Source organism: Macrobrachium rosenbergii, chromosome 24, assembly GCF_040412425.1.
Source record: "Macrobrachium rosenbergii isolate ZJJX-2024 chromosome 24, ASM4041242v1, whole genome shotgun sequence".
Taxonomy (NCBI): domain Eukaryota; kingdom Metazoa; phylum Arthropoda; class Malacostraca; order Decapoda; family Palaemonidae; genus Macrobrachium; species Macrobrachium rosenbergii.
Window position 1 is genome coordinate 35840718 of NC_089764.1, and position 24866 is coordinate 35865583.

At 38.4% G+C, this 24866-nt stretch overlaps 1 protein-coding gene across 2 annotated transcripts in view; it reads right to left on the bottom strand.

Moving 5' to 3' along the window:
• LOC136852019 (uncharacterized) overlaps positions 1 to 24866 on the bottom strand; it is a 148873-nt gene that overhangs the window by 52970 nt on the left and 71037 nt on the right. For both annotated transcript variants that reach the window (XM_067126487.1, XM_067126486.1), the window contains exon 7: positions 24120 to 24244. In XM_067126487.1, coding sequence (XP_066982588.1) covers positions 24120 to 24244 — 125 coding nt within the window. The remainder of the gene's footprint in view (positions 1 to 24119; positions 24245 to 24866) is intronic.

Below are 24866 nucleotides of genomic sequence, written 5' to 3' on the forward strand. Positions count from 1 at the left end.
CTGTGATTTTTAAGCATATATATATATATATATATATATATATATATATATATATATATATATATATATATATATATATACACACACAGTCATACCCCATACTTACGCAAGGTTCCAGAACCACTCGCACAAGGCGAATTTTCGCATAAGTTTGGCACAGTCTCTAAAAATACTAATAGATGCTTATTTTGAAAGTTTAAACACTAAATATGACACTAATCATGCTCCCAAATTATTAAGCTAACTTTTAAATGAAATTAAAGTTACTATAATTTCATTGATTAAAAGTTAGCTTAATATATTGCCCTTTAAAAAAGAAATAGATGGTTGCCATGAAAATAGAGAATCGGAAGGGAATTTCTGTCTCTCTCCCCTTCCGACCGATCTATTGTTAGAAGTCTTCTTAACCTCTTTCTAATAACTTCTTTATTCTATGTTTCTTACTCTTTGTTCTGAAATGCTTTTTCATGAACAAACTGCATTTTATTTGGACTACTGCAACTCTTAGTTATTATGTCTCTATGTTTTAGAACATATCTGCCACACTAGCATATTTACAGTTCACAGATGGTACAGGTCAAATTAGATCAATTTAAACCATCTCCTGTACAGGTAAAGATGTACAGAGAAATAATTTTTAAAAATGTGTGAGCACTAACTAAGAACGAGAGAGAGAGAGAGAGAGAGAGAGAGAGAGAGAGAGAGAGAGAGAGAGAGAGAGAGAGACTTATCTTTTGATGTCTAACATCAGAATAACTCTCTCTCTCTCTCTCATGTTATTCTCTCTGTTTCCATAATAATTCATAAATAATTTAACTTGATATTTCAAGTAAGGACACTCTCTCTCTCTCTCTCTCTCTCTCTCTCTCTCTCTCTCTCTCTCTCTCCATAATAACTGATAAGTAATTTCACTCTCTTAAGTAAGGACAACCCTTATCTCTCTCTCCTCGAGGATTCGCAAATGTCGCGTGTCTGTGAAAAAATTGAGTATGGCAATTAGCTAGGTTCCAATGAAAAGTTTGAGTGTCTGTGAATTCGCGCAACTCGAATTGTGTAAGATCAAGGTATTACTGTGTGTGTGTGTGTGTGTGTATATACAGGCAGTCCCCGGTTTACGACGGGACCAGCTTACGAAGTTCAGAGGTTACAACGCTTTTCAAATATATTCATCAGAAATTATTCCCCAGTTTACGACAAGTTCCGGGTTTGACGCTTGCGGCGCTGATCCGACGGAAGAAATATGGCTCCAAAACAGCAGAATAATCAAAATTTGCAGGTTTTTTTTTTATAAAAACTCAATAAAAATGCAGTTTACATCGTTTTCAATACAACAAAAGCATTAAAAGTAAGGTTTTCTTTGGTTTTTTGACAATTTTTGGGTTTATGATGCGGCGTAGAAACGGAACCCCCATCGTAAACCGGGGACTGCCTGTATATATAATTATATATATATAATATATATATAATACACACACACACACATTATATATACAGTATATATATAAATATATATAAATAGATATATAATATGTGTATACAGATAACATATATGTATACTATATATATATATATATATATATATATATATATATATGTATATATATATATATATATATATATATATATATATATATATATATATATATATATATATATATATGTATGTATATATATATGTATATATATATATATGTATATATATATATATATATATATATATATATATATATATATATATATATATATATATATATATATATATATATATATATATATATATATATATATATATATATATATATATATATATATATATATGTATATATATATATATATATATATATATATGTATATATATATATATGTATGTATATATATATATATATATATATATATATATATATATATATATATATATATATATATATATAATTCAAGAGAACAGAGAAACGTATTTTTCAAGTGGAAATATCTTACTTCCATTTGGGTCGGTAGAAAAGGCCCATAAACTCGTAAATCTCCCCGCCTGTCTAAACAAGTTGCCAACCACAACTTCAAGAACACCCAAGTACTAACGAGGCACTAAGAGATATCGCATCTGGCCGTGTCTTTGAAATCCACGAGGGTCCTTCGAAGGAAATGCCTGTAAACATATGTTTCGTATCGGGTGTGAGAAAACACCCTCACTCCCTTTGCCTTCAAAGGAGAGCCCAAGGAAATAAGCCACTCCCACAGGTCAGGCCTAGTTGTTTTGGCCAATCAAATGCCATCAATGCCAGAGACCTAAGGACGTCCTACAAGGAGCAAAATACCCAATGATCAATGGGAATTCCTTAAAACACACCTCCAAAAGTTGGAATGAAACAAATGGAGGAGGTGCCTCAGGAAAAACAGTACCTGCCCAGAATATGATGTCATGGCTGATACAACGGAAAATGGGATATAAGGACAGACAGACAGGAAAAGAGGAGTCTAAGCAGAGTGAGACATAATCGAGAAAGAGTTCCAAAAGTGAGAGGAAGCAGAGAGGGAACAGAAGACAGCGCAATAAGTGTGTAGTGCATAATTGGCTCGCAGAACATTAGTCCCCTTAATCAAATTCGTTAAGGCTCTCAAAACCATTATTTCAGTCTTGAACCAGTTAAGAAACTATAGGTGGAACTGTAAGACTACGCCGCAGAAAGAGAGAGACTCCCTTTTCCTCTCGCCACCAACAATGATTTCCCGTGATCGAGTGAGAGCAAGATCCCCAGTTAAGGTGCAGTGACAGAGGATGCTGAAGAAAAACGTGAAGACGACGACAAACAAACAACCCCAACCCTTGGACGAAAGTCTACGACGAACAAGTCAAGCTGCCGAGAAAATTCCTGTAGAAGGACGAGAGAAAAAAAAAACCATATTCACAGTAAGAATGATGTCCTTACAGTCACACGCACACACAGAAATTTTTTTATTTGAGTTAGAAACACAAAATTAAGCTGACTAAGAGCAATTGTATTGATATCCAATTGAAAACACAAAACTCATAAGTAAATTGAATAGACTTGGCAACAAGAGTCTTTTTTTCCTCTTACTTTAACTAAGCACCTACCGATCATTTTTACTAAATTTTATCCAACATTTGGTATTACTAAACTTTATTCAACATTTGGCATGACTAACCCATAATTTCTGTATTTTATTTGTGTAATTTTACGATTATTTTAAGCATTTAATTTCTCATTTAACATTCATTAGCTGAAGGTTATATATATATTTTTTGGGATCGAGTAATCTCATAATTTTTTTTTTTGGTTCACTTAAAGGTGTTCGGACTGAAGATTGTTTTCTTTTCTTTATTTCTTTTGAAGCGAGTGATATATTTATTTGTTGTGTTCTACCAGCACTGTCAAGGGTAATTAGAAGTTAAAGGATTTTTTTTGGGTTTAACACTGCCAATTGGTAATTTAGAATTTTTGGGGAAATTTTAACAACTGATAAACTTTAAGTAAGACAGAAGCGTTTATGATCTTTTTGTGAATTTTTTTTTGTGATTTTACAAACTGATTGACTTTATTTTTTTTGTTATTACTGCCATAACTTGAACACTACCGTTACACTCAATGCTTAAGAAAGTGTTTGTCATTAATGGATAAATGCCCAGAAGGAGATCGGCACAAACTAAAAGGGCAAGAACTCCTGTTTACACAAGAAGTCAAACCAATAATTTAACCATGGATAGGGGAACACAGTCAACTAGCTCAGTCCCAGCAGCTGTAGGTACACATAAAAGACATGCAATTAACCATATAGCCAAACTTTGCATAAGGAAAGGTCAGGGTGCCTGTAACTTAGAAAACTGGATAGAGCAGTAGGCATACATCGTAATAACATAACAGGGATAGATAGCAAAAAACTCAGTGAAGCAAAGAGTTATCTTGATCTGGAAGCAGGGGGAGGCTTAGAATGATATGTCCATTCCGAGACATACCAAAGACTTTAGAATTGGGAAGAACTGAAACAGTTCTTTAGGAAGGCATACTCCACAGTAGGCGAAAGAGATCCTGTTATCAGCCTCGCAAGGATAGCTCACTGTTATAAGGTAGATAAAAGAAGTTACCAAGGAATGAGTTCCCAGCTATATAACAATATGAATGAATGGGGTCCCTTAGTTTCCATCCACTAAATGGGCAGAGACAGATAGATGTCAGTAGCTGATGTCAAAACCATTATTAGGTTAGCATTCATGATTGGAAGTTTGCCAGCCAAAGCTATTGGAAGGATGACCCAAAAATGGGAGACATCAGATGACATAGCTGACATCGAAGAGGAAGCAGCAAGAATCTTAGGCAGAAATCACGAAGGGAACCCCAGTGACTGCCGAGGGATAGCTTACTGCCCTTTCCACGAGAGAGCCGGGCATAGCGCTCGAGATTGCAGAAATAGACCTGCTTCAGTGCCTTGGTATAGATCTCAGTCAAGAGGCAGAGGTAGAGACTGTAGTCAGTCTCCACAAGCTAGAAGGAATAGGGATACAAACCCAAATAGGTATCAAGATACTAACCAAACTGCAAGTATATCAGATGACACAATGGTAAATTTCCACTCCAGTGGTATATTGGGTCTTCCTTCATAATAGAGGGAAAGACCGGATTGCCAAACCTAAGCCAAACTAACAGGTAAGCAAGGTTAATATGGGGAATGGTTATAGTTATTGACCAGTATTTCCCGCACATGTTGGTTTAGAGAAACCTATTGCCACATTCTTTGATACAGGAAGTCTTAAGAATATAATGTCAGAAAAGGTGTATCAGATGTATTTTTCTCACTTAAGTTTGAATCCAGCAGTAGACTGTAGAATCACAGATGCTCAGGGTAATAATATCAAAATGGTAGGACAAATAGATTTTCCTTTTAAGCTAGGAAAAATTTCACTAAAGGAGAAGGTTCTAGTAGTAAGAGATATACAGTTAGGGTTTGCACATTTGCTAATTGGTTACCCAACTATGGCTAGAGAAAGGATCAGCATTAATGCACCTAGAGAGCAATTAAGTGGTTAAAAGGGGTCATGAAATTTCTAGAATACCTCTATGTAAATCAACATGAAGAACCCTGACTCAAGAACACTTCATTGAGAAGTATTCGACACGACAGAGGGAAGATATTCAGAATACAGCACGAGCTCTCAACAGATAAATACTCACTTAGAATCCAACCAAGAAACTTACTTGAAATTAGAAAAGGAGTTAAGACTTAAACCCGGAGAGAGCACATGGATAGAATGTACAGTAAATCCAATTTTTGAAGGGAAGGAAATTCTCACACTTACTGAAGGATCACAAGTAAAGGGGGTACATTACTCTTCTAGTCTACACGAAGTTAGGCAGGGTAAAATAGCTTTGCAGGTTATAAATAACACAGGAGGAAAGGTTAGGCTAACACAGGGCACAGAATTAGGTTTAGCAGAAGTATACACCATTCCCATTCAAGTTGTAGAGAGGGAAACGGTATCAGCAAGCCATAAAGAAAATGAAAATTCAGCCCAGGACATAAAACTGAGAAGAGCTAAGATAGGGTCTCACTTACAAGATATTAAGGAAGAGGGGTGCTTATGAGAAACTCATAGATTTGCTAAGTGAATACAGAGACATAGTCGCTTTGGATGGCCATACATTGGGTAATACAGGTGAAATAACGCATAGAATAGACATTCCACCAAACGCAAAGCCAATCTACATACCAGCCTATAGAGTAGCCCATTCCCAGGAGGAGATCATTGAAAGAGAAGTACAAAAAATGGATTGGCAAGGAATAATAGAACCATCAAAATCTCTATGGTCTTTCCCACTTTTGCTAGTTCAAAAAAGGATAAAACCTACAAAGTAGTAACAGACTTCAGAAGGTTAAACAAGATAACTGAAAATGATCCTTATCCAATGCCGTCTATGAGAGATCTTATCACAACGATCGGATCCAAGAAATACTTTACCACAATAGATTTGTAGCAAGGATTTTTACAAATTCCTTTAGACGAAGAAAGTAAACCATTAACTGCCTTTAGTACAAGCAATGGTAGATATCAGTATGTGAGAATGCCTTTTGGTCTGAAGTCACCTTTGTGAAATTAATGGATAAGATTTTAGGTGATTCATTAGGCAAGGATGTGCACTGCTATACAGACGATTTGATAACAGCAACAGATACAACTGAAGAACACGTAAACTGGTAAGAGAAGTACTAAAAATTGAAGTTAAAGAAGTGCAATTTCCTTAGAAGGAAAATAGACTACCTGGGACAAACATTATATAAGTGAAAAGGGTGTGGAAGTAAACACCTTAAAGATTAAGTGAATCACAGAGCATCCTACACTTCAATGAAAGAAGGATGCGAAGTCATTTTTGGGATTAGCGGGTTTTTACCTCAAGTATATAAAGAATTTTGCAACAATATCTGCTCCGCTGATCGAGTTATTAAAGGAACACATGTCATTCGTGTGGAAAACAAGGCAACAAGAAGCATTTCATGAACTAAAGGAAAGGTTAACTCATTCTCCCGTTCTTAGTTTCCCAGACTTCAGTAAAGAATTCTTTTTAGCTACAGATGCAAGTTGCACTGGTATAGGAGCACGCTTAATGCAAAGACATGATAACAAATATAATGCTATAGCATATTACAGTAGAGAGCTAAAGCCCATAGAAGTAAACCACTCAGTAACAGAATCACTAATTTTGCATTTTAAAGTCATATTTGTTTAAAAAATGATTAAAAAAATGAGGGACTGGTGCTGGAGGAAACAGTGAAATATGAGAGAGAGAGAGAGATAAAACAAATTTTTTATTTCTGGATATCTTTTACAATTTTAATGTTAAATGTTTTCAAGAACCATAACACTTGAAAAAATGGATTACCCATGTAAAAAAAAACTGATTATGAATGTATAGGGTCCACTGAAGAGTAAGACCTAAACACATTTTCATAGTCTTTTTGTCAGAAGTGAGAAAGAGTGTTCTGCACACTTCAAAAATAAACTATTAACATGCTTCCTATGGTAGATAGACATGTCCTATAATCTTTTAAAACCAAAAATTAGATTACTGGAAATTTAGTAAATTCAAGACGGCTTGCATTTTCCTACATATAAACTCTTTGTTGGGTGAGTCGGTAGAACTGTGGCCTAGCACTTGGTAGGCCCGAGTTCAAGTCTCCGGCCAGCTTAAGAAGAAGTTAGAGGAACTTATTTCTGGTGATATAAATTCATTTCTCGTTATAATGTGGTTCGGAATCCACAATAAGCTGTAGGTCCCATTGTCAAGTAACCAGTTAGTTCTTAGCCACGTAAAATAAGTCTAATCCTTCGGGCCAGCCCTAGAAGAGCTGTTAATCAGCTCAGTGGTCTGGTAAAACTAAGGTATACTTAATTTTTTTCCTACATATACAATATCTTTTGTGTGAATAACCCTTTGTGACATCTGGTTTGGTAGTAGATGCTTGATAACAAGGTAGTTTCTCTCCCCAATCATTTTTTCTTAGAAAAATAAAAAAGGGGCAAATGTGAGGATAGTAAAGAGGTGGTATTCTGATAAGACTTCAAATTTATATCTTGGAAAAATTTAAAGTCTTCTGAATTTACTATTGCTCCTACAAGGGTACAAGCCTTCCTCTTTTATATAAAGACACTGCTCAGGAGGAATCAGAGCCAGTTATTAACCTCTACCACATTCCAAACAGGCTATGCCACTGAACTAAAGGGATGGTCTACCAGCTTCTTCTAGTGTATTGACTGCTATACCCCCTAGCATCCAATGTGAGAGGCTAAAAGGGCAGGGTGCCAGAGTTTTGGTCACCAAGTTGAACCATCCTCTTGGGACCTGACTGTAACCTTCTCCTAGCCTTCTGCTGCCTCCCTAACATAAAAAGATAATGAAGAACCTCTGAGAAAGAGGCCTTGGACTGCACAGTCATGACTGATTTTGGTTCATCTTCAACAAAAACATGAAATTTTGCCTATATGGCCCAGGGCTGGAGCCTGGGAGGCTTCATCAGGTTAATAAACATTCAGCACTCAGTTGAACGTTGTCTTTTGGTCAGTCAGAACCTTGGGAGTTATAGTTGGGGCAAAAAGCTGACTTTCTGTCTCAGATTTCAAGTGCTTTGTTAATTTCCAGCAATGAATTGTCCCTTACACTTACTGAAGTCATTAGAGGTTACACTTCCTGAAGAGTCAAAAGAGGTTACGAGAGAAAAAACATTGCTTTGTGATAACAGAGAGCAAATATGTTTAATTAAAAATTATGGCTGTAACAGCAGAGTTTAATTTACAAACATTTCTCCAGTCTTCTAATGATTCTTTGTCTGTGGGGTAAAGTTCACATAATAATGGTACTATTATATTCATTTCATGAAATGGAGAATATAGACATTCAGGAACATTTTAATTTTAATAGTACACACAGTTAATTTAAAAGATGGCCATTAATGTTTTGCCACAGTTCAACACAGCATAGTCTGAAGAAAAGTCAGAGATACATCGAATTAAAGAGATGTTTTTAGTTAGATTTATGTAGAGGTGGAGGGAGAGAAGTAGGTAATAATTCTACACAGGTGGTTCCTTGGTGCTCATTAATGATTGGCTGAGGCCTCTAGTATGTGAGTCAAGTTACTAACTTTGAAAGACGATGGTCCTTTGCCGTAATCTCATTGACCACCTGACAGGGGATTCTTCAGGGCATCTCAATTGGGTTTTGACTGGTGGTCTTTCTCTCAAAAGGTGATTGTTAAAGTAGCATTTTTTCTGATATTCACAGGCAGAATGAATGGCTCCTTCATTATATTGAGGGAAGGCTTTTCTTTCAAAATATGGAGCACGCCTACGATGCACAGGCGGCGAATGTCTGGTGCACTGTCGATAACAGTGTACTAGGGATCAAGGGAGGTGGCAAGGGTAGTACATGATAGAAAAATGCAAAATAAACTAAAAAAATATATATCTAATGTACCTCAATCAGACCAGTGATGATGGATGATTCAGCAACATGGGCATTAAGAGGGAAGGAGGAACAGATGCTGACGCAAAAAGAAATGAGGAAACAGAGGTGGATTTTGAGATTCTTAATGTATGGGAGGGTAGAAATTTAAGAAATTAGGAGAAGTACAGAGTGATTATGATTACTGATATGATAAAAGTGTCGAGACTGAGATGGTTCAGGCATACTGTAAGAACAAGCAAGGGGGAAGGAGTGAAGAGAGCTTGAATGGAACCTGTTAAAGGTAGGTCAAGAGGGAGGCAAAAGATTACGATAAAGTGAGGGAGGATTTGAAGAAGAATTCAGCAGGGAAAGGCACTTTTGACAGAACGAGTCAAAAGACATATCAAGGCAACCAACCCCTTTGCTTAAGGAAAGCAGTGGGATCAAGAATGCATTATATTCAGTACATGTTGATCAAAATTCCTTTCATTATTAGATAAAGTACAGTAACTTTTGAAGACATTAACTGAAGCATAGTCAGGCCTCACTGGAACTGTGGTAACTGTGGAGGTTGTAGGTTGAGGCAACTGCAGTTTTTTAACCACAAATCCTAGAATTTCAGATGCAACTTTGCACAATGAAACAAAGAAGTAAGGCATATTCAATTAAAAAAGTTCATTTAAATTACTGTTTTTACACCTTCACTTAACAATGATTTCCTATTCTGCAGTAAACATACAGTGCAATTACACTGCTTTTAAGCAGATCTTAAAATATCAAAAGCACATGCTCACACAATGAAACAAAATTATATAAAAAAAAAACAGGTTTCGACACAGGAAAACCTATTTTTGGAAGTCGCCGTTGACTCCTCAAGGAGTTACCTTCCATGGGTCTGTCAGAGCGCCATGGTGACCAAACTAATATCAAAGAATTCTCTTTTAGTCAGTCTCTTGGCCAGATATTGTGTCATAATGATAACACTATGATGGGCTCAAAGATAAGAGTGCTCTTTCCCGTATCTTACAGCGAAGCTGTACCCCAGTTATTTCCTTCTTCAAACCTGCTAGAAGAGGAAGTCTGCCATATTGTCAACAAACAGACTGGCAAGAGATCATGGAAGCCATTACCTTCTGTTACAAATTTTGTAAAGAGAAATGGATTAACATTCCTCAGGAGATTAAAGAGATAAACTCTCTCTCTCTTGCCCTGCCAGTACAAGACTCTCTCTCTCTCTCTCTCTTCTCTCTCTCTCTCTCTCTCTCTCTCTCTCTCTCTCTCTCTGGGAAGGTTAGATGCACGTATGTCTATGCCTTCATTTTTAAGGACTTTTGATGCTCATGTTCAAGATGACTGCCTGAAATGATATTAATACAGGTTGACCATCACTAATCCGGCAATCAGTAGTCTTCCCAACAATCAGTCAGTAATCCGGCATGGCAAATTTCGTGACCATCACTAATTTCTATTTCCGAACAACTAATTTTCAAATTTAATTTTCAAATTTCGCTGCACTAACTTGCTCGCTGGCCGCCGATTTGGTGGCGCAGTGTGCTGCCTCAACAAACTGGAGGTGTTTGTAAACACAGGGATGCTTTTGCTGTTCCATTTTTCACATTTATTATTGTCTTTTGGCCTACGCTATGGTATATCATTATAGGCTACATATCACGGTGGCCTAGCCTACATTATACTAAACTCTATTCACATATTAACAGTATTATACAAACATCAACATAACGAATGTGCATCTTTTTCATGGATCTTTTAAAAGTTATGCTTTACTACATTGTATCCAATTGCGTATATTCTCATACTGCTTTTTTATTATAAATTGCGATGAATGTTTTGTTTTTGGAATCGATAACGCGGTGTTTATTTCGCCGCATTTAACTCAGTTCAGAGAGCTTTTCTTGCTTCTAGTAAGCGTAAATGAATAGATACTTTTTTATTTGGGACAAGGATATTTTTCGTTATATGAAATGTTTTTAAATCGAAATATAACTTAAATCGTTTCGTTGTGAAATTAATTTAGCTATTTTTTTTCGTTAATATGTGGCGTTAGCGGGGAATCGCGGCTGGCGTTTTGGGGCATGTTTGTTTTGTAAGAAAAAATCAAGATTCCGTTCGCTACTTTCTCTTGATTTCATCATAATACGAGCTTTACGTATTTATCTTTTGTTGGCGTGAAAACAGCAGTAATTTGTATTCTTTCATGCCCAGTAGTTTTGATTAAAATACATTCTCTCCAATTTTATTTATGGTCAAGTTTCATCCATGTTGCCAATGCACGATAATCTATAGTCACTAGCAGCTTGAACATTGCTTCCTCAGCTTCAGCTACAAATTGCAGCATAAAGTTACTGCAGCAGTATATTTCCTTGCCAATCTTTTCTCCAAAGCGAATGAGCGTATAGTGTAAAAAATATATCAGTCCTATTGTACTGTACTTAACGTCATTTGTAACACAACTACAGTAATTGTTTAACCGTACGATGGTTGAAATACAAGCATAACAGTTGTTATCCGGGACGATTATTAGCAAAACAACAGTTTCCCGTTCGGTTGTTTATGGCTGTACGCATTTACGCAAGAGTATAACGTTACTAACAATACTTTTATCAATCTCTTTTACCTTTTTAACTAGCAGATGGAATAAAGAGATGGAGGAAAAGACGTTGGTCTCTCTCGCTGTCTGCGCCTGCGCAAAATCTAAAAATATTTCCTAAATATTTTCGTATCGGTATTAATTGCTAACCCCATCGTAAACTCGAAATATCGTAAGTCGAATTATCGTAACTCGAGCACTACCTGTATTTGATAACTGTCTTTTCTTTATTAACCAACTTGTACTGATTTATGGGATATTTTAATTCTAGGATGAGGTGCTTAGCTACTGGGTTTCGTGTAATCTAGCCTAATAAATGGTTAATCCGGCTAAATGGCTAATCTGGCACCCTCTAGGTCCCAATGATGCCGGATTAGTGATGGCCAACCTGTAGTATTATTTCAAAGATTAACACAGTAATAGGATAATAATTTAAGGTACAGTGTGTCCTCGACTTACGGTGGAGGATCCGTTCCAGAGTCGCACAGTAAGTTGATTTCCGCCGTACGTCAATTTTTCTCCATTACTGGTGCTTTAATGGCACTTATGGTGTCTTAACTTGTGTTACGGCACCATAACTTGATGCTGCATCAAGTTACAGTGCTGTAAGTGCTGTTAACTTGATGCCTATTCTTGCTGTTAGCACCGTCAACAGAACTTACGGCACCGTAACTTGATGTTGCATCAAGTTATGGCGCTGTAAAAAGTTGTTAGCAGCACTGAAAAAGCGCCGTAAGATCGAATCAGGGTGAGTCAGTGGCACCGTACATTGAGGATGCACTGATTTGATGTAGGATGATACTTTATATATATTTGGTATTTGAATTTTCAAGATAGGCAGTTATAAGCATTTTTAGAGGGGGGGGTTCTAAGTATTTGCAGATTTTAACTTTGCGTGTGGGGGGGGGAAGCTGGAACACATCCCCCACAAATATGGGGAATTTACTGTATACATACATGTACACATCTCATTAAGCACAAAAAGCACTAACTGTGACACCCCCCCCACCTCTCTCTCACCAGTACAGTAATTCTATTGATATAAATCCATGAGGAAAATGCACAAGGGTGCCAGTCAGCCATCAGACATTCCTCTTTACACTTGGTAATGGAGGTCTAGGATTGGCAAATACCACAAAGTGGGTTAATGTAAAAGATGGGTTTGGAGAATAATCAAACCTGTTTCATAAAAAAATGACATTTTTGTTATAAAATAAAATTTTATGTATACTTACCAAGTAATTACATAACTACAAGCTTCCTACCACTGAGGTCTAAAAATTCAAGTTTCGGGGTGGCGCTACCATCACTTGTGTAGGTGACAATGTCCTGCCCACATTCGGGACTGACAGGTTCAACTCAGCAAAGAGCTTCAATTCATTTTAGCCATATGTCCATACGAGAGAGCAAGAGGGAGGGCTCCGATCATTAAAATGTTATTTTTATATAAGTGACTTACCAAGTAATTACATACCTGATTCCACATTGAAAGCAGGTGGGTAACATGGACATGATCTACTCCAAAACATTAATAAAGTAATGACTTTGAAATAGAAAAGTTGCTAGCATTAGTATAATGTGTTGTTCCTTACCTGGTAAGCGAGCTACTGCAGGCGGGTACTGCCTCTGGTTGGTGCTCATCTTAACCTGTAGAGGATGTGGCAGTATGGCCAGAATCGCCTCCACTTCAGTCGGTACTTTGCAGCCATGGAAGTTCACTGATGGTTGACAAAGATTTAAAAAGGGTGCCCTTGCCCTGGGCTAAGACCAGAATAAAAAACAACGCTGTCACCTACACTAGAATGAAAACCAACACCGCAACCATTAAGAACTGGCGGGTACTCCAGGTACAATGTACCCCCAGCCTGCCCTTAAATTCAACACCTTACAACAAGGCGAGAGGATAGTAGAAGGACAGAGAGCCCCCTACGTTTCTTCTCCTAACACCATGACAACCACGGATAGAGGTCCTAGTGTACCACAGTTCTCGAATATAGTTTCGACGTCCTTGAGGTAATGCGAGGCGAGACTGTCTTGGACCTCTAAAAGGTTGACTACAGGATAGCCGCTAGAGACATAATATGTCAAAAAGCTAGAGATGTGACGACAGCTCGAACCTCATGAGCCTTTACCCAAAAAGCTGGTAAAACTTCTTGAATCTGAGAATGTGCCTCCGTAATTAAGCTTCCCAGAAAAAACAATAGGACATTCTTTGACAGGGGATGTGAAGGGTTCCTCACAGAGCACCAGAGATTGTTTGAGGGTCCTCTAATCTTCTCTGTCCTGTGGAGGTAGTAGCTCAAGGCTCTCACGGGACAAAGTAGTCTCCCTTCCTCCTCTAGTCGAGAAATGTCCATTAAATTCTTAATGGCGAACGAGCGGGGCCAGGGATTGGAGACTTCCTCATTCTTGGCGAGGAAACCAAGGGAAAGAGAGTAGACAGCATCCCCTTGTGAGAACCCAACTCTCTTGTCAATGGCTTGGAGTTCACTAATGCGTTTGGCAGTGGCCAACGCCACTGGAAAGTCTTTTTAGTGAGGTTCTTGAGAGAAACTGAGCGAAGGGGCTCGAAGGAGGAGCTAGCGAGCCACTTCAAAACCACGTCTAAATTCCAAGACACTGCACCAGGTTTCTCTTGCTTGGAAGTCTCAAAAGATCTGATGAGGTTGCTGAGATCCTGATTGGAAGACAGGTCCAAAACGCTATGCTTAAAAACTGAACTAAGCATTGACCTGTATCCCTTGATTGTACAGGGCAACAGTTTCCTGGAGGTCCTAAAGTAAGAATAAAGTTGGCAATCTGGCTTACAGTTGTTTCAGAAGATGAGATGTTATTGCAGCTGCACTATCTTCTGAAAACCATCCATTTGGACTCATAGAGCTTGCTAGAAGCTCTCCTGCATCTTACAATAGCTTCTGCAGCTCGTCGCAAAAAGCCTTTAGCTCTGACAAGGCTCCTGACAGTCTGAACCCTGTCAGGGCCAGAGCAGACAACCCTTGATGGAACCTGTTGAAATGAGGCTGTTTGAGCAGCGACTGTTTTTGTGGAAGCAGCCTCATGAAGTCCACTAGAAGTCGCAGCAGGTCTGAGAACCACTCTTTTCAGGGCCAGAATGGAGCCACTAGAGTCATTGTGACTTTCTGAGATAACTTGTTGACCACCTCCCTGATCAACCCGAACAGAGGGAACCCATAGATGTCCAGGCCCGTCCAATCTAAATGTGTGGCATCTGGCGCCCATGCGAGAGGGACCGGGACTGGGGAGCAAAAGAGAGGAAGAGGTGGTTCCTTGACGTTGCTAAGAGGTCTATAGTAGGTTTGCCGCATACCTTCCATAGGTCGAGGCAGACTAGGGGGTCTAAGGTCCATTCCATCGGCATGACTTGACGGCCAAGAGGTGATAAGTTGGCGGCGCTGATGCTTCCTGTCAGGAGAAGAGCCATCCGAATCTGACGACAGATGCACTGCACTAATCGAGACATCTTTCCTCAGTGGTGCTCTGCCGACACCTGGGAACAGACTCAGCAGAAGGGGCAACTACCCAAGGGCAAACCCACCAGCCTCCCTTGGAACTCCGGTATGTCATCTCCCCGGTGCAGGGGAGCGGGACAGGGACCTTCGTCTAGGAGCACTGGTGGGATGGGCAGCCACCTCCTCAACATGCACAACACTGTCACCTTGCACTGCACTTGCACTGACACTGGGAACACTGAAAGCTTTCTCCACAAAAGCTTTAAAGGAAACACCCAACTCCATAACTGTGTTGGCTAAGAACTCAAATTTCTGGTCAAACCTAGATTCGAGGCCGGCAATGGCGTCAAGATTGGAAGAACAGGAACCTGGTAAAGGAGTATGAGGCAAAGAAGTAGGAGGGCTGAGGATGAGAGACATAGCAGGGATCTGAGGAGAAGAAATAGCAATATCTTTTACCGCAAAAGGAAAAGGAACAAGTTCCAACCTAGCCCTATTTTCGGCTACCTTAACTAAGTGAGATTTCAACACTCCACTTTTGATCAACCTAATCCTGACATATGGAACAAGTTAGGTCTTTATTACACTCCTGCCCCTTACATTTAACCCCTTCGGTACCGCATGATGCATAATCGGCGAGATGATGTGTCCCGCATTTTCCCAACTCACCCTAGAGTCCGTATAACCATGAAAGAAAAGGCTATAGCATCCATTCTGCTTTGTATGTTAATGGAAATGAACGTGAATTCAAAATAGTACACACAAACACACACACGTATATATATACACAGGCAGTCCCCGGTTTATGACGGGGGTTCCGTTTTCACGCCGCGTCTTAAACCGAAAATCATCGTAAACCAAAAAATCGTCAAAAATCATAAAAAATCCTAAGAAAACCTTACTTTTAATGCTTTGGGTATATTATAATAATATATAAACTGTATTTTATAATCATCAAAATATCAAATTTTTATTATTCTGCCATTTTGAGCCATATATCAGATCAGCGTGCGATATATGAACCATGCGTCGTAAACCGGAAATAATTTTTGCTGAATATATTTATATATATATATATAAGCGGATATATATATATATATATATATATATATATATATATATATATATATATATATATATATATATATATATATATATATATATATATATATATATAAGCCAAAATCAAACAAAAAACATACATATCCCCCTCTTTTACCTCTCGCCATATCAACCCATGAATTTTCCCTTTTTTCTGGGGATTTTCTTGAAAAAATAATGCAGCTCTCTCATTAGCCCATGAGCAAAGAGTTTTCATCACTTTATCATAAAGAAAATTTATATGCACCCCCAGGCTTAAGGAAAGGTGCATCCCCAAGCACTGGATTTAGCCCTGAAAAGTCATCATGAAAGTCTGGCATCATTGCTGGGCAACAATCCTCAAATATGTTGGTAACATAGGTCCAGCCACCACCCACCTCTTGTTCTTCAACTTCATCATCACTTACAGTATTTCATCACTTGAGAGCTCGTCACTGATCCCATATTCTTCCTCAGAAGGAACATATTCCTCGGAAGAGACATCACTGCTTTCACTCATGCTTTTTGCTGTGAAAACGAAGGTAAAACAGCATTGCTGTGAAAACGAAGGTAAAACAAAGAAAATCATGCATGAGTGGCTGAAAAAAAAGTAGGAGCAGCTTAGTGTTGATTAGTACAGCCTACCTACACCTGCAAAAATAAGTAGAATACATAAGCCAGCACTATAAGCATTCCCTACAGCGTTATGGAGTTATGACGATATATATACGTCCTAGGTAGCGTCACTGTACTCTCTATGACGTCGTAGAAACGTCACGGTACCAAAGGGGTTAACACACTTGTGTGAGTCATGAGCAATCTTAACTAACCTGGTCTTACATCCTTCGGAGCAATACCAAACACCACAAGAACTAGAGTCTGGCATCCTGAATAATTAGTATAAAGTTAACCACAGCTAACCATATGACTATTAACAAAAAATTTCGGTGCAAAACCGAAACACAAACTCTGAATACAGTAAACACCCCGTATTTGCAGTCTCACGATTCACGAATTTCTCTATGGAACACATATACGCATTATTCGCTGAAAATCCGCCCATTCACAGTATTTTTCATTGAGAAATATTCACTAATTACTGTATTTTCATATAATTTTCATGACTAAATACACTTTTTGTGATAAAACTATTAAAATACCCAGGTAGTGCTCAAGTTACGATAGTTCACCTTACAATAATTCGATTTTGTAATGGGGTAAGCAATTACTACCAACACGTCAATATTTATAAAATATTTTTAAATTTCGCGCGGGCACAGGCAACAGCGTACAATCAGGCAGCAAGAGAGACCAAATTACAATAGACCAGCTTCTTTTCCTTCAACTCTTTATCTTATCTTCTAGTTAAAAAAGTAACTGAGAATGATAAAAGTATTGTGAATAACGTTATATTCTTGCGTAAATGCGTACAACCATAAACAACGGACCGTGAATAACGTTATATTCTTGCGTAAATGCGTACAGCCATAAACAACGGACCAAGAAACTGTTAGTTTTGTTTAACACCGAATCAGACAAAGACAGCCCTTATGCTTACGTTTCAACCATCGTACGGTAATACACAATTAACGTAGGTTATAGTACAAATGACGTTAAGTAGAATAAGACTGATATATTTTTACATTATACCCTTATTCGCTATGGATAAAAGATCGGCAAGGAAATATACTGCTAAATTTATGCTGCAAGTTGTAGCTGAAGCTGAGAAAACAATGTTCAAGCTGCTAATGACTACACTGTAAATTATCGTGCATCAGCAACATGGATGAAACTCGACCATAATTAAAATTGGAGAGTATTTTAATCAAAACTACTAGGCATGAAAGAACACATTACTGCTATTTTACGCCGATAAACGATAAATACGTAAAGCTCGTATTATAATGAAATCAAGTGAAAATAGCGAACAAATTTTTTACACAAAACAAACGCCCCCAAAACAGACAATGTCATCTATTAACGAAAAAATAGCTAAATTAATTTCACAAGACATATTTGTCATATTTCAACTTAAAGACACTTCGTACAGTATAACGAAAAATAACCTTGACCCATATAAATAAAGTACCTAGAGATTCATTTACGCTAACTAGAAGCAAGAAAAGCGTTCTGACCTGAGTTAAACACGGCGAAATAAACACCACGTAAATGATTTCCAAACCAAAACATTGATCGCAATTTATAATACAAAAGCAACATAAGAATATATACAATATTGTTGGATACAGTGAATTAATGCATAGCATTTTAAAAGATCCATGGAAAAGATGCATATTCGTTATGTTGATGTTTGTATAACACGATATGTGAATATAGAGTACAGTGAACCCTCGCTACTTCGCGGTTCGACTATCGCGGATTCACGACTTCGCGGATTTTTTCCATTACGTATGTATATTATAAGAGAAAATATATAGCGGATTTTCCGGAAATTTCAAAAATAGTCGCGATATATGAAAACCCAAATATTTCATTAATTCCATTAATAATTATTAATATCTGCTAGTACTGTTGGTTCATTGCATTATGACATATAATTCAGTACAAAATGAACTTAAACAAAAAGAGAATGTGATCATACGATAATTCATTATAGTACTAGTAAAATTAAACTGAACATGAAACGCTAATCAGATGCACTCTGACATTGTCATATTTGAATGGTGTAAGGCTGCTGATGGCTACATATATACTAATTATAAAATACAAATGTAATGAATGTGCATCTTTTCCATGAATCTTTTGTACTGCATCCAATAATATTGTTTGTTGCAAAAATCACATCTCGAATAAACCTATACTACTACAACAAAAAAGCATAAAATAGCGTAAAGTATATTTGAATTTGAAACTAGCATGTAAGATGGGCTGTGATTGGTTCCATTGGTGATAGATGACGAATCAGCTCCCAAGTTTTGTAATCTCGCCTGTGATTGGTGTTTTGACCGTTTCTCCGACCCGCAGCAGCTTCCCTTGTCTCTGACCCGCAGCATCTTCGCGGCCACTTCATTTCCGCTCTCTCAGTAGATAGATGCTGTTTACATTACCAGTGCTGTGCGTGACAGTGTGTGTTTGAAGTTGAACTTTTTTTTAACTTTGTTTAACCCCTACAATGGCTCCCAAGCGTTCTGCTTCTGCTAAGGCTGGTACTGAGCCTAAACGCCAACGGAAAATGATGACGATTGCTGAGAAGGTGACACTTTCGATATGTTGAAGGAAGGGAGAAGATTTACGGCCGTGGCCCGCCATTTTGGAGTGAAAGAATCCACCGTTCGCTACATTAAGAAGGATGAGGCGAAGATTAGGAAGAAGGCTGCCATCACCTTTAGCAAGTCAGCAAAGCGAGTTGTTACGGCTCGTAATAAAGCGATCGTCCGTATGGAAGGTGCTCTGTCAATCTGGATTGCCGACTGCGGAAGAAGAAAATAGCCTTGGATACGAACACCATCCGAACCAAGGCTTTGAGGTTGTATGAGAATTTGCGGCAAAGGAACCTCAAGATGATGGCAACCACGCTGAAGAAGAAGAGGAAGGCGGCGAAGATGATGTAGATGAACCTCAAGCAGGGACATCCACTGATTCCCAGCCTCAGACACAACGTTTTACCGCCAGCAAAGGATGGTTTGCCAAGTTTCAAGAAACGCTTCGGCCTGAAAAGCGTTTCCCTGCATGGCGAGGCTGCTTCGCTGACACACGGTCGCTGCTGAAACTTACGCGAATGAGGCGTTCAAGAATATTATCGCTGAAGGTGGATACAAGCCCGAACAAGTCTTTAATATGGACGAGACGGGTTTGTTTTGGAAAAGAATGCCATCGCGAACTTTCCTGTTCAAAGAAGAAGCCAAAGCCTCTGGCTTTAAAGCATACAAAGATCGTGTTACCCTCGTGATGTGTGGCAATGCTGCGGGATTTTTGCTAAAGCCAGGGCTTATTTATAAGTTGTCCTTCCCGTGTATTGGATGCATAATCCAAAAGCATGGATTACGAAGATGCTGACCTCCAACTGGTTCCACCAGTGTTTTATCCCACAAGTCAGTAAATATCTCTTAGAGAAGGGCTTGCCATTCAAGATCCTTCTCCTGTTGGATAACGCTGGTGGACACGCCGACTGATCTTTCGCATGAGGGCATTCAGGTTGAGTTCCTGCCACCCAACACAACGTCCTTAATTCAACCGATGGACCAGGGGGTTATCAGGGCGTTCAAGGCCCTCTACACGAAGAATACCTTGGCGGACCTCGTTGCGTGTGTGGATGCCGCCCAAGAAGATGAGGATGAAACATTCAATTTGAAGGCGTACTGGCGGCAGTACACAATTGCCACGTGCCTTCAGAACATCCAGAAGGCACTGCAAGAAATGAAACCTGCCACCGTTAACATGAGCTGGAGGAAGTTGTGGTCGAGATTGTTTACGACGGCGAGGATTTCGCCTGCTGAGATTCAAAACTCTGCAGTACGGAAATCTGTGCAGTTGGCTGCGATAATTGGAGGTGACGGGTTTGGCGACATGACGACGGAAGACGTTGACGAGTTGTTAGATTGCCATTCCCATCTGCTAACTGACGCAGACCTCGAAGACCTGACAAAATCAGCCAGTGAGGAAGAAAATGAACCACAGGAAGAGACCCAAGAAGCTGTCGAAGAAACAGGCTTAACATTAGAACGGCTTGCCAAGCTCTGCAACCTAGCGAAGGAGCTGAAAGAATTGTCACAAGAATGGGACGAGGATATGATTCGTTCTCTGCAGTTCTGCAACAAAATCGATGAAGACATGACTCCCTACAGGATGCTCTTCGATCGAAAAAAGAAGCAGCGGCAGCAACTTCCGATCCCAATGTTCTTCCAGCCTGTAAAAAAAGAGCCAGTTCCTCCTGCTACTATGCCTTTGGAAGAAATTGAAGAAGTGTCCCAGGAAGAAGTTGAAGAGGTGTCCCAGGAAAAGACACCTCAGTCTGAAGAGATGTAAAATACAATCATTGGCTGCACAGTAGAAGACATCATCAGCTTCATCATCATCATTTCTACTGTGCAGCAAATTCATCGCCATCATCATTCAAGTTTTTCTTCAACTTCTTTCATGGTGGGTACAGTAACAATCTTTATTTCTTTATATACTTTAATATTCTAACATTTTAACCTGTTAAGCGTCTCCCCCGGATGAGCTCGCCGTTAACGTACCGTCACGCTTTTTCTTGCAATTAGCGGTCATATCACTGATGATAGTTTTTCAAAGTTAATATTGATTTTTATGCTTATAATTCGTAATGTAGTTAAGAGTAGGAATTTTATTAAATGATAGGATAAAAACTATTACTACTACTATTATTTTATTTCATAAGACTACAAAATACTGAATGAAAAGTGTTGTACATACATGCACTATTATTCTTTTGTATGCCAATCTCTAAAGCAGGGGGCTACACACAATCCATCTATGTACTCGTGATTGTGGAGACAAATGTTCTACATTCTCATCTAGAAACTGATTTGCAAATCTGTTTGTTTCTTTCACGAGGTAATCAATGATTTCATCATCAAATTATTTCTCAAAAATTCTAATGGATTCTCTTTATCCTCAACTGAAAATTTCACGCTGGGATCAGCAACAAAAGTAAAGGGATCTCTCTCTCTCTCTCTCTCTCTCAATGAAGGGATATCCTCTCCAGGTCAGTTTCGGCAATGAGAAGTCATCTTCACTTCAGTCGCTATTGGAAGCAAAGTTTGTTTCTTCAATATCCTCATCATGGAGGATTCAGAACTAGAGCTCTCATCATCAAATATGTCTTCAGTATCAGACACCTCATCTAGGATTTGATTTATCTCACCTGAAGACATCTCTCTCTCTCTCTTTGTGACATTCACTGAGACTCTCAATCGTCTTCAAAGGGGGTGTTGTCTCTGAAAACGCTCCTCTTTGTGACATTCCTGAGCGTCAAAGGGTGTTGTCTCTGAAAAAAAAAAAAAATAGTCATCTAGGCATCAAGCGACCAACTGAAAAGAGTTGCCAGGAGGAAATAAGTCATCAATTACAGCTTACGTGTTCTGAGAGTGTTACCAAATGATGTTTCAACATTTTCCATACAAGTAAACGTATTATTACGGTGCTGACAGCTTGAAAAGCAGAGTTAAAGTCTTGAACGTAATATCCCGTTGAAGGCGCTACCGAGTAGATCGCAGTAAACGTATTATTACGTGGGTGACGCTTAACAGGTTAATATTAGTGCCTGTTTTAGATTAGGGTACTGTACATGCATTAAGTGTTCTGTACATTAAAGGGTGGTTTGTTAACAGTACATACGAGGAGGGCTTTATTGTAACTTTCAACTCTATCGTGGTGAGTAAAATACTGTACAATTATACAGTACGCACCATAACAATCTTTCTATTTTTTATGTTCACTTACTGTTTTATTGCTTATCATTTGTGCCTGTGTAATGTGTATGTACGTATTGTAGATATCTGTACATTACTGCAAAGGGTGGTTTGTTAACAGTACTATGTAAAGGAGGGTTTAAAAGTCTGAATACATGTTAAACACTGTAAATATGGTGTCCCTACTTCGCGGATTTTCAGCTATCGCGGCCAGTTCTGGAACCTATCTACCGCAATAAACGAGGGTTCACTGTACAGTATAATGTAGGCTACGCTACCATATATGTATGCGATATACCATAGTGTAAGCTAAGCTAATTCTTGTTGTTGTTCAATTTCTCTATGTACAGTATTGAATTATCATAAGTAACTCTGCATGAACCTCCAGAATTAGCTGATATTAATAATTACTATATCCGAAGCCTAGGAAAAAATTAAAAATTGTAGAATTATATTAGTTATTTTCTATAGAGTATACTTTATAGTGTAGGGTTTAGGCTTCCATCTATTTATACTAGCTATGGTACCATTGAACTCCTCTTTCTCTTTTTTTTTCCTCCTAATCTAGTTTAGGCTAGGCTATATTCGAGATAGGTTTTTCCAACAAATGATGGGTTATTTTGGAACCTAACCCCATCGCGAGTAGGATAATACCTGTATAAGCATTTTTAGTTTTTTTTGTGTGTGTTTGAATTATCAAAATAGGCAGTTCTAAGTATTTTTAGAAGGGTTCTAAGTATTTCGGGTTCTAGTTCTACGCAAGGGGGTGTGGTACGCATCCCCCATGAATTTGGGGGGTTTACTATACTTCACCAAAGACTCTGGAACAAATATCTAAAAAATGATGAAAAGATTGCACAAAACCACCGAAGCTTATAGGGAACCAACAGAAAACTATTTGAAACTCTTTGCTGTGTTGTACCTGTCAGTCCCAAATGTGGGCGGGTCCTTGTCACTTACACAAGCGATGGGGGCACCACTGCAAAAGTTGAATTTTTAGACTGGCGTGGTAGGAAGCTTGTAGCTATGTAATTACTTGGTAAGTCACTTATATAAAATTCAATATTTATAGTTCCTTCAGATTTGTGTGAATCACCTGTACTCATGTAACACAGTATTCTCACATTTAATGAGGCTCTACACAGTGTTCTCAGAGTTGAATCAAAGGATTTCTGTTTCAACAATGACAGGTCTTACTTTCAACTTAGATTCAATTCGACTTCATTACAAGGTCACTGCTTTCTCATAATTTTGTATCCATTACTTTGAGTACTGCTCTTAAGAGCCTCAAGACTTCATGTCATACCTTTCTTCAGCCATGTTTTACAAACAAAGCTTTCCATTCCAACTGATATTGTATATATTAGCAACTCAAAAGTCAACTAAACTGACCAGTCCTTTATGTAATTCACTTCTTGATTCTAAAGGTCTACCTGCCCGACTGTAATTATCTGACTCGCTGGTTTTTAATCATAGTATTTAGAACTCAAACGTTAAGTCACCTAATATGCTTTCTTGTAGCAACTGAAATTGAATAGTGCGACCTCAAGACAAATTGCGTCAAAGCCTCAAACACCAACTAGAAGAATCAAAATATCCAAATTACCTACAATTTCAAGTTTACCTGAAAATCATGAGTTACAGGTATTTTTTGGAAAAAATAGAGGGCTGCAGTTCTTGCTCGCCAGTGCCATTTTCTGCTCGGTAACGTGAATAATGCAGCATCTTCACTTCCAATAACAGAGTCATCTGTGAATTAAAAGTTTTACTTAACTACTTGGCAAACCATTTTAAAAATCACAATTTTTGAAAGTAAATTGTATTTTTCCTAACTATACAAACCTGAGGTCCTTTACATTAGGAATTAGGAATTACTTTCATCGTAGGCTGGAAACGGCTGTTAAACTCTTGAGCAAGGTGGTTAGGCAGTAACTACCGCCAGGTAGGCGGGAATACCCGCCTGCCCAGATACAGTATAAACATTCCAGTTTGCCTTTCGGTCCACGTTCAGATTGAGAGGTGGCATGAGGTGAGCATAATATGTAATGTAAAGGACCCCAGGTTTGTATTGTTAGGAAAAATACAATTTACTTTCAAAAATTGTGATTTGTTCCGACACGATACACAAACCGTTGGTCCTTTACATTAGGAAGACTCACTGGTTGGAGGGAGGAATCTGAGTGAGTCTCTTGAATTGACTGGAGTTCTGCACACCTGGGCTACTCCTGGTTGAGAGAGCGAGGAGGAGTACCTGAGCCTCAGACATATTGATCGGAGTGTAGGAATTGCAAGATCAAATGTCAGATACTGGACCTTTTCGCGTAAGTGAGAAAACGTGACTCATACGAAATAATGCTGGAAGAATCTTAGA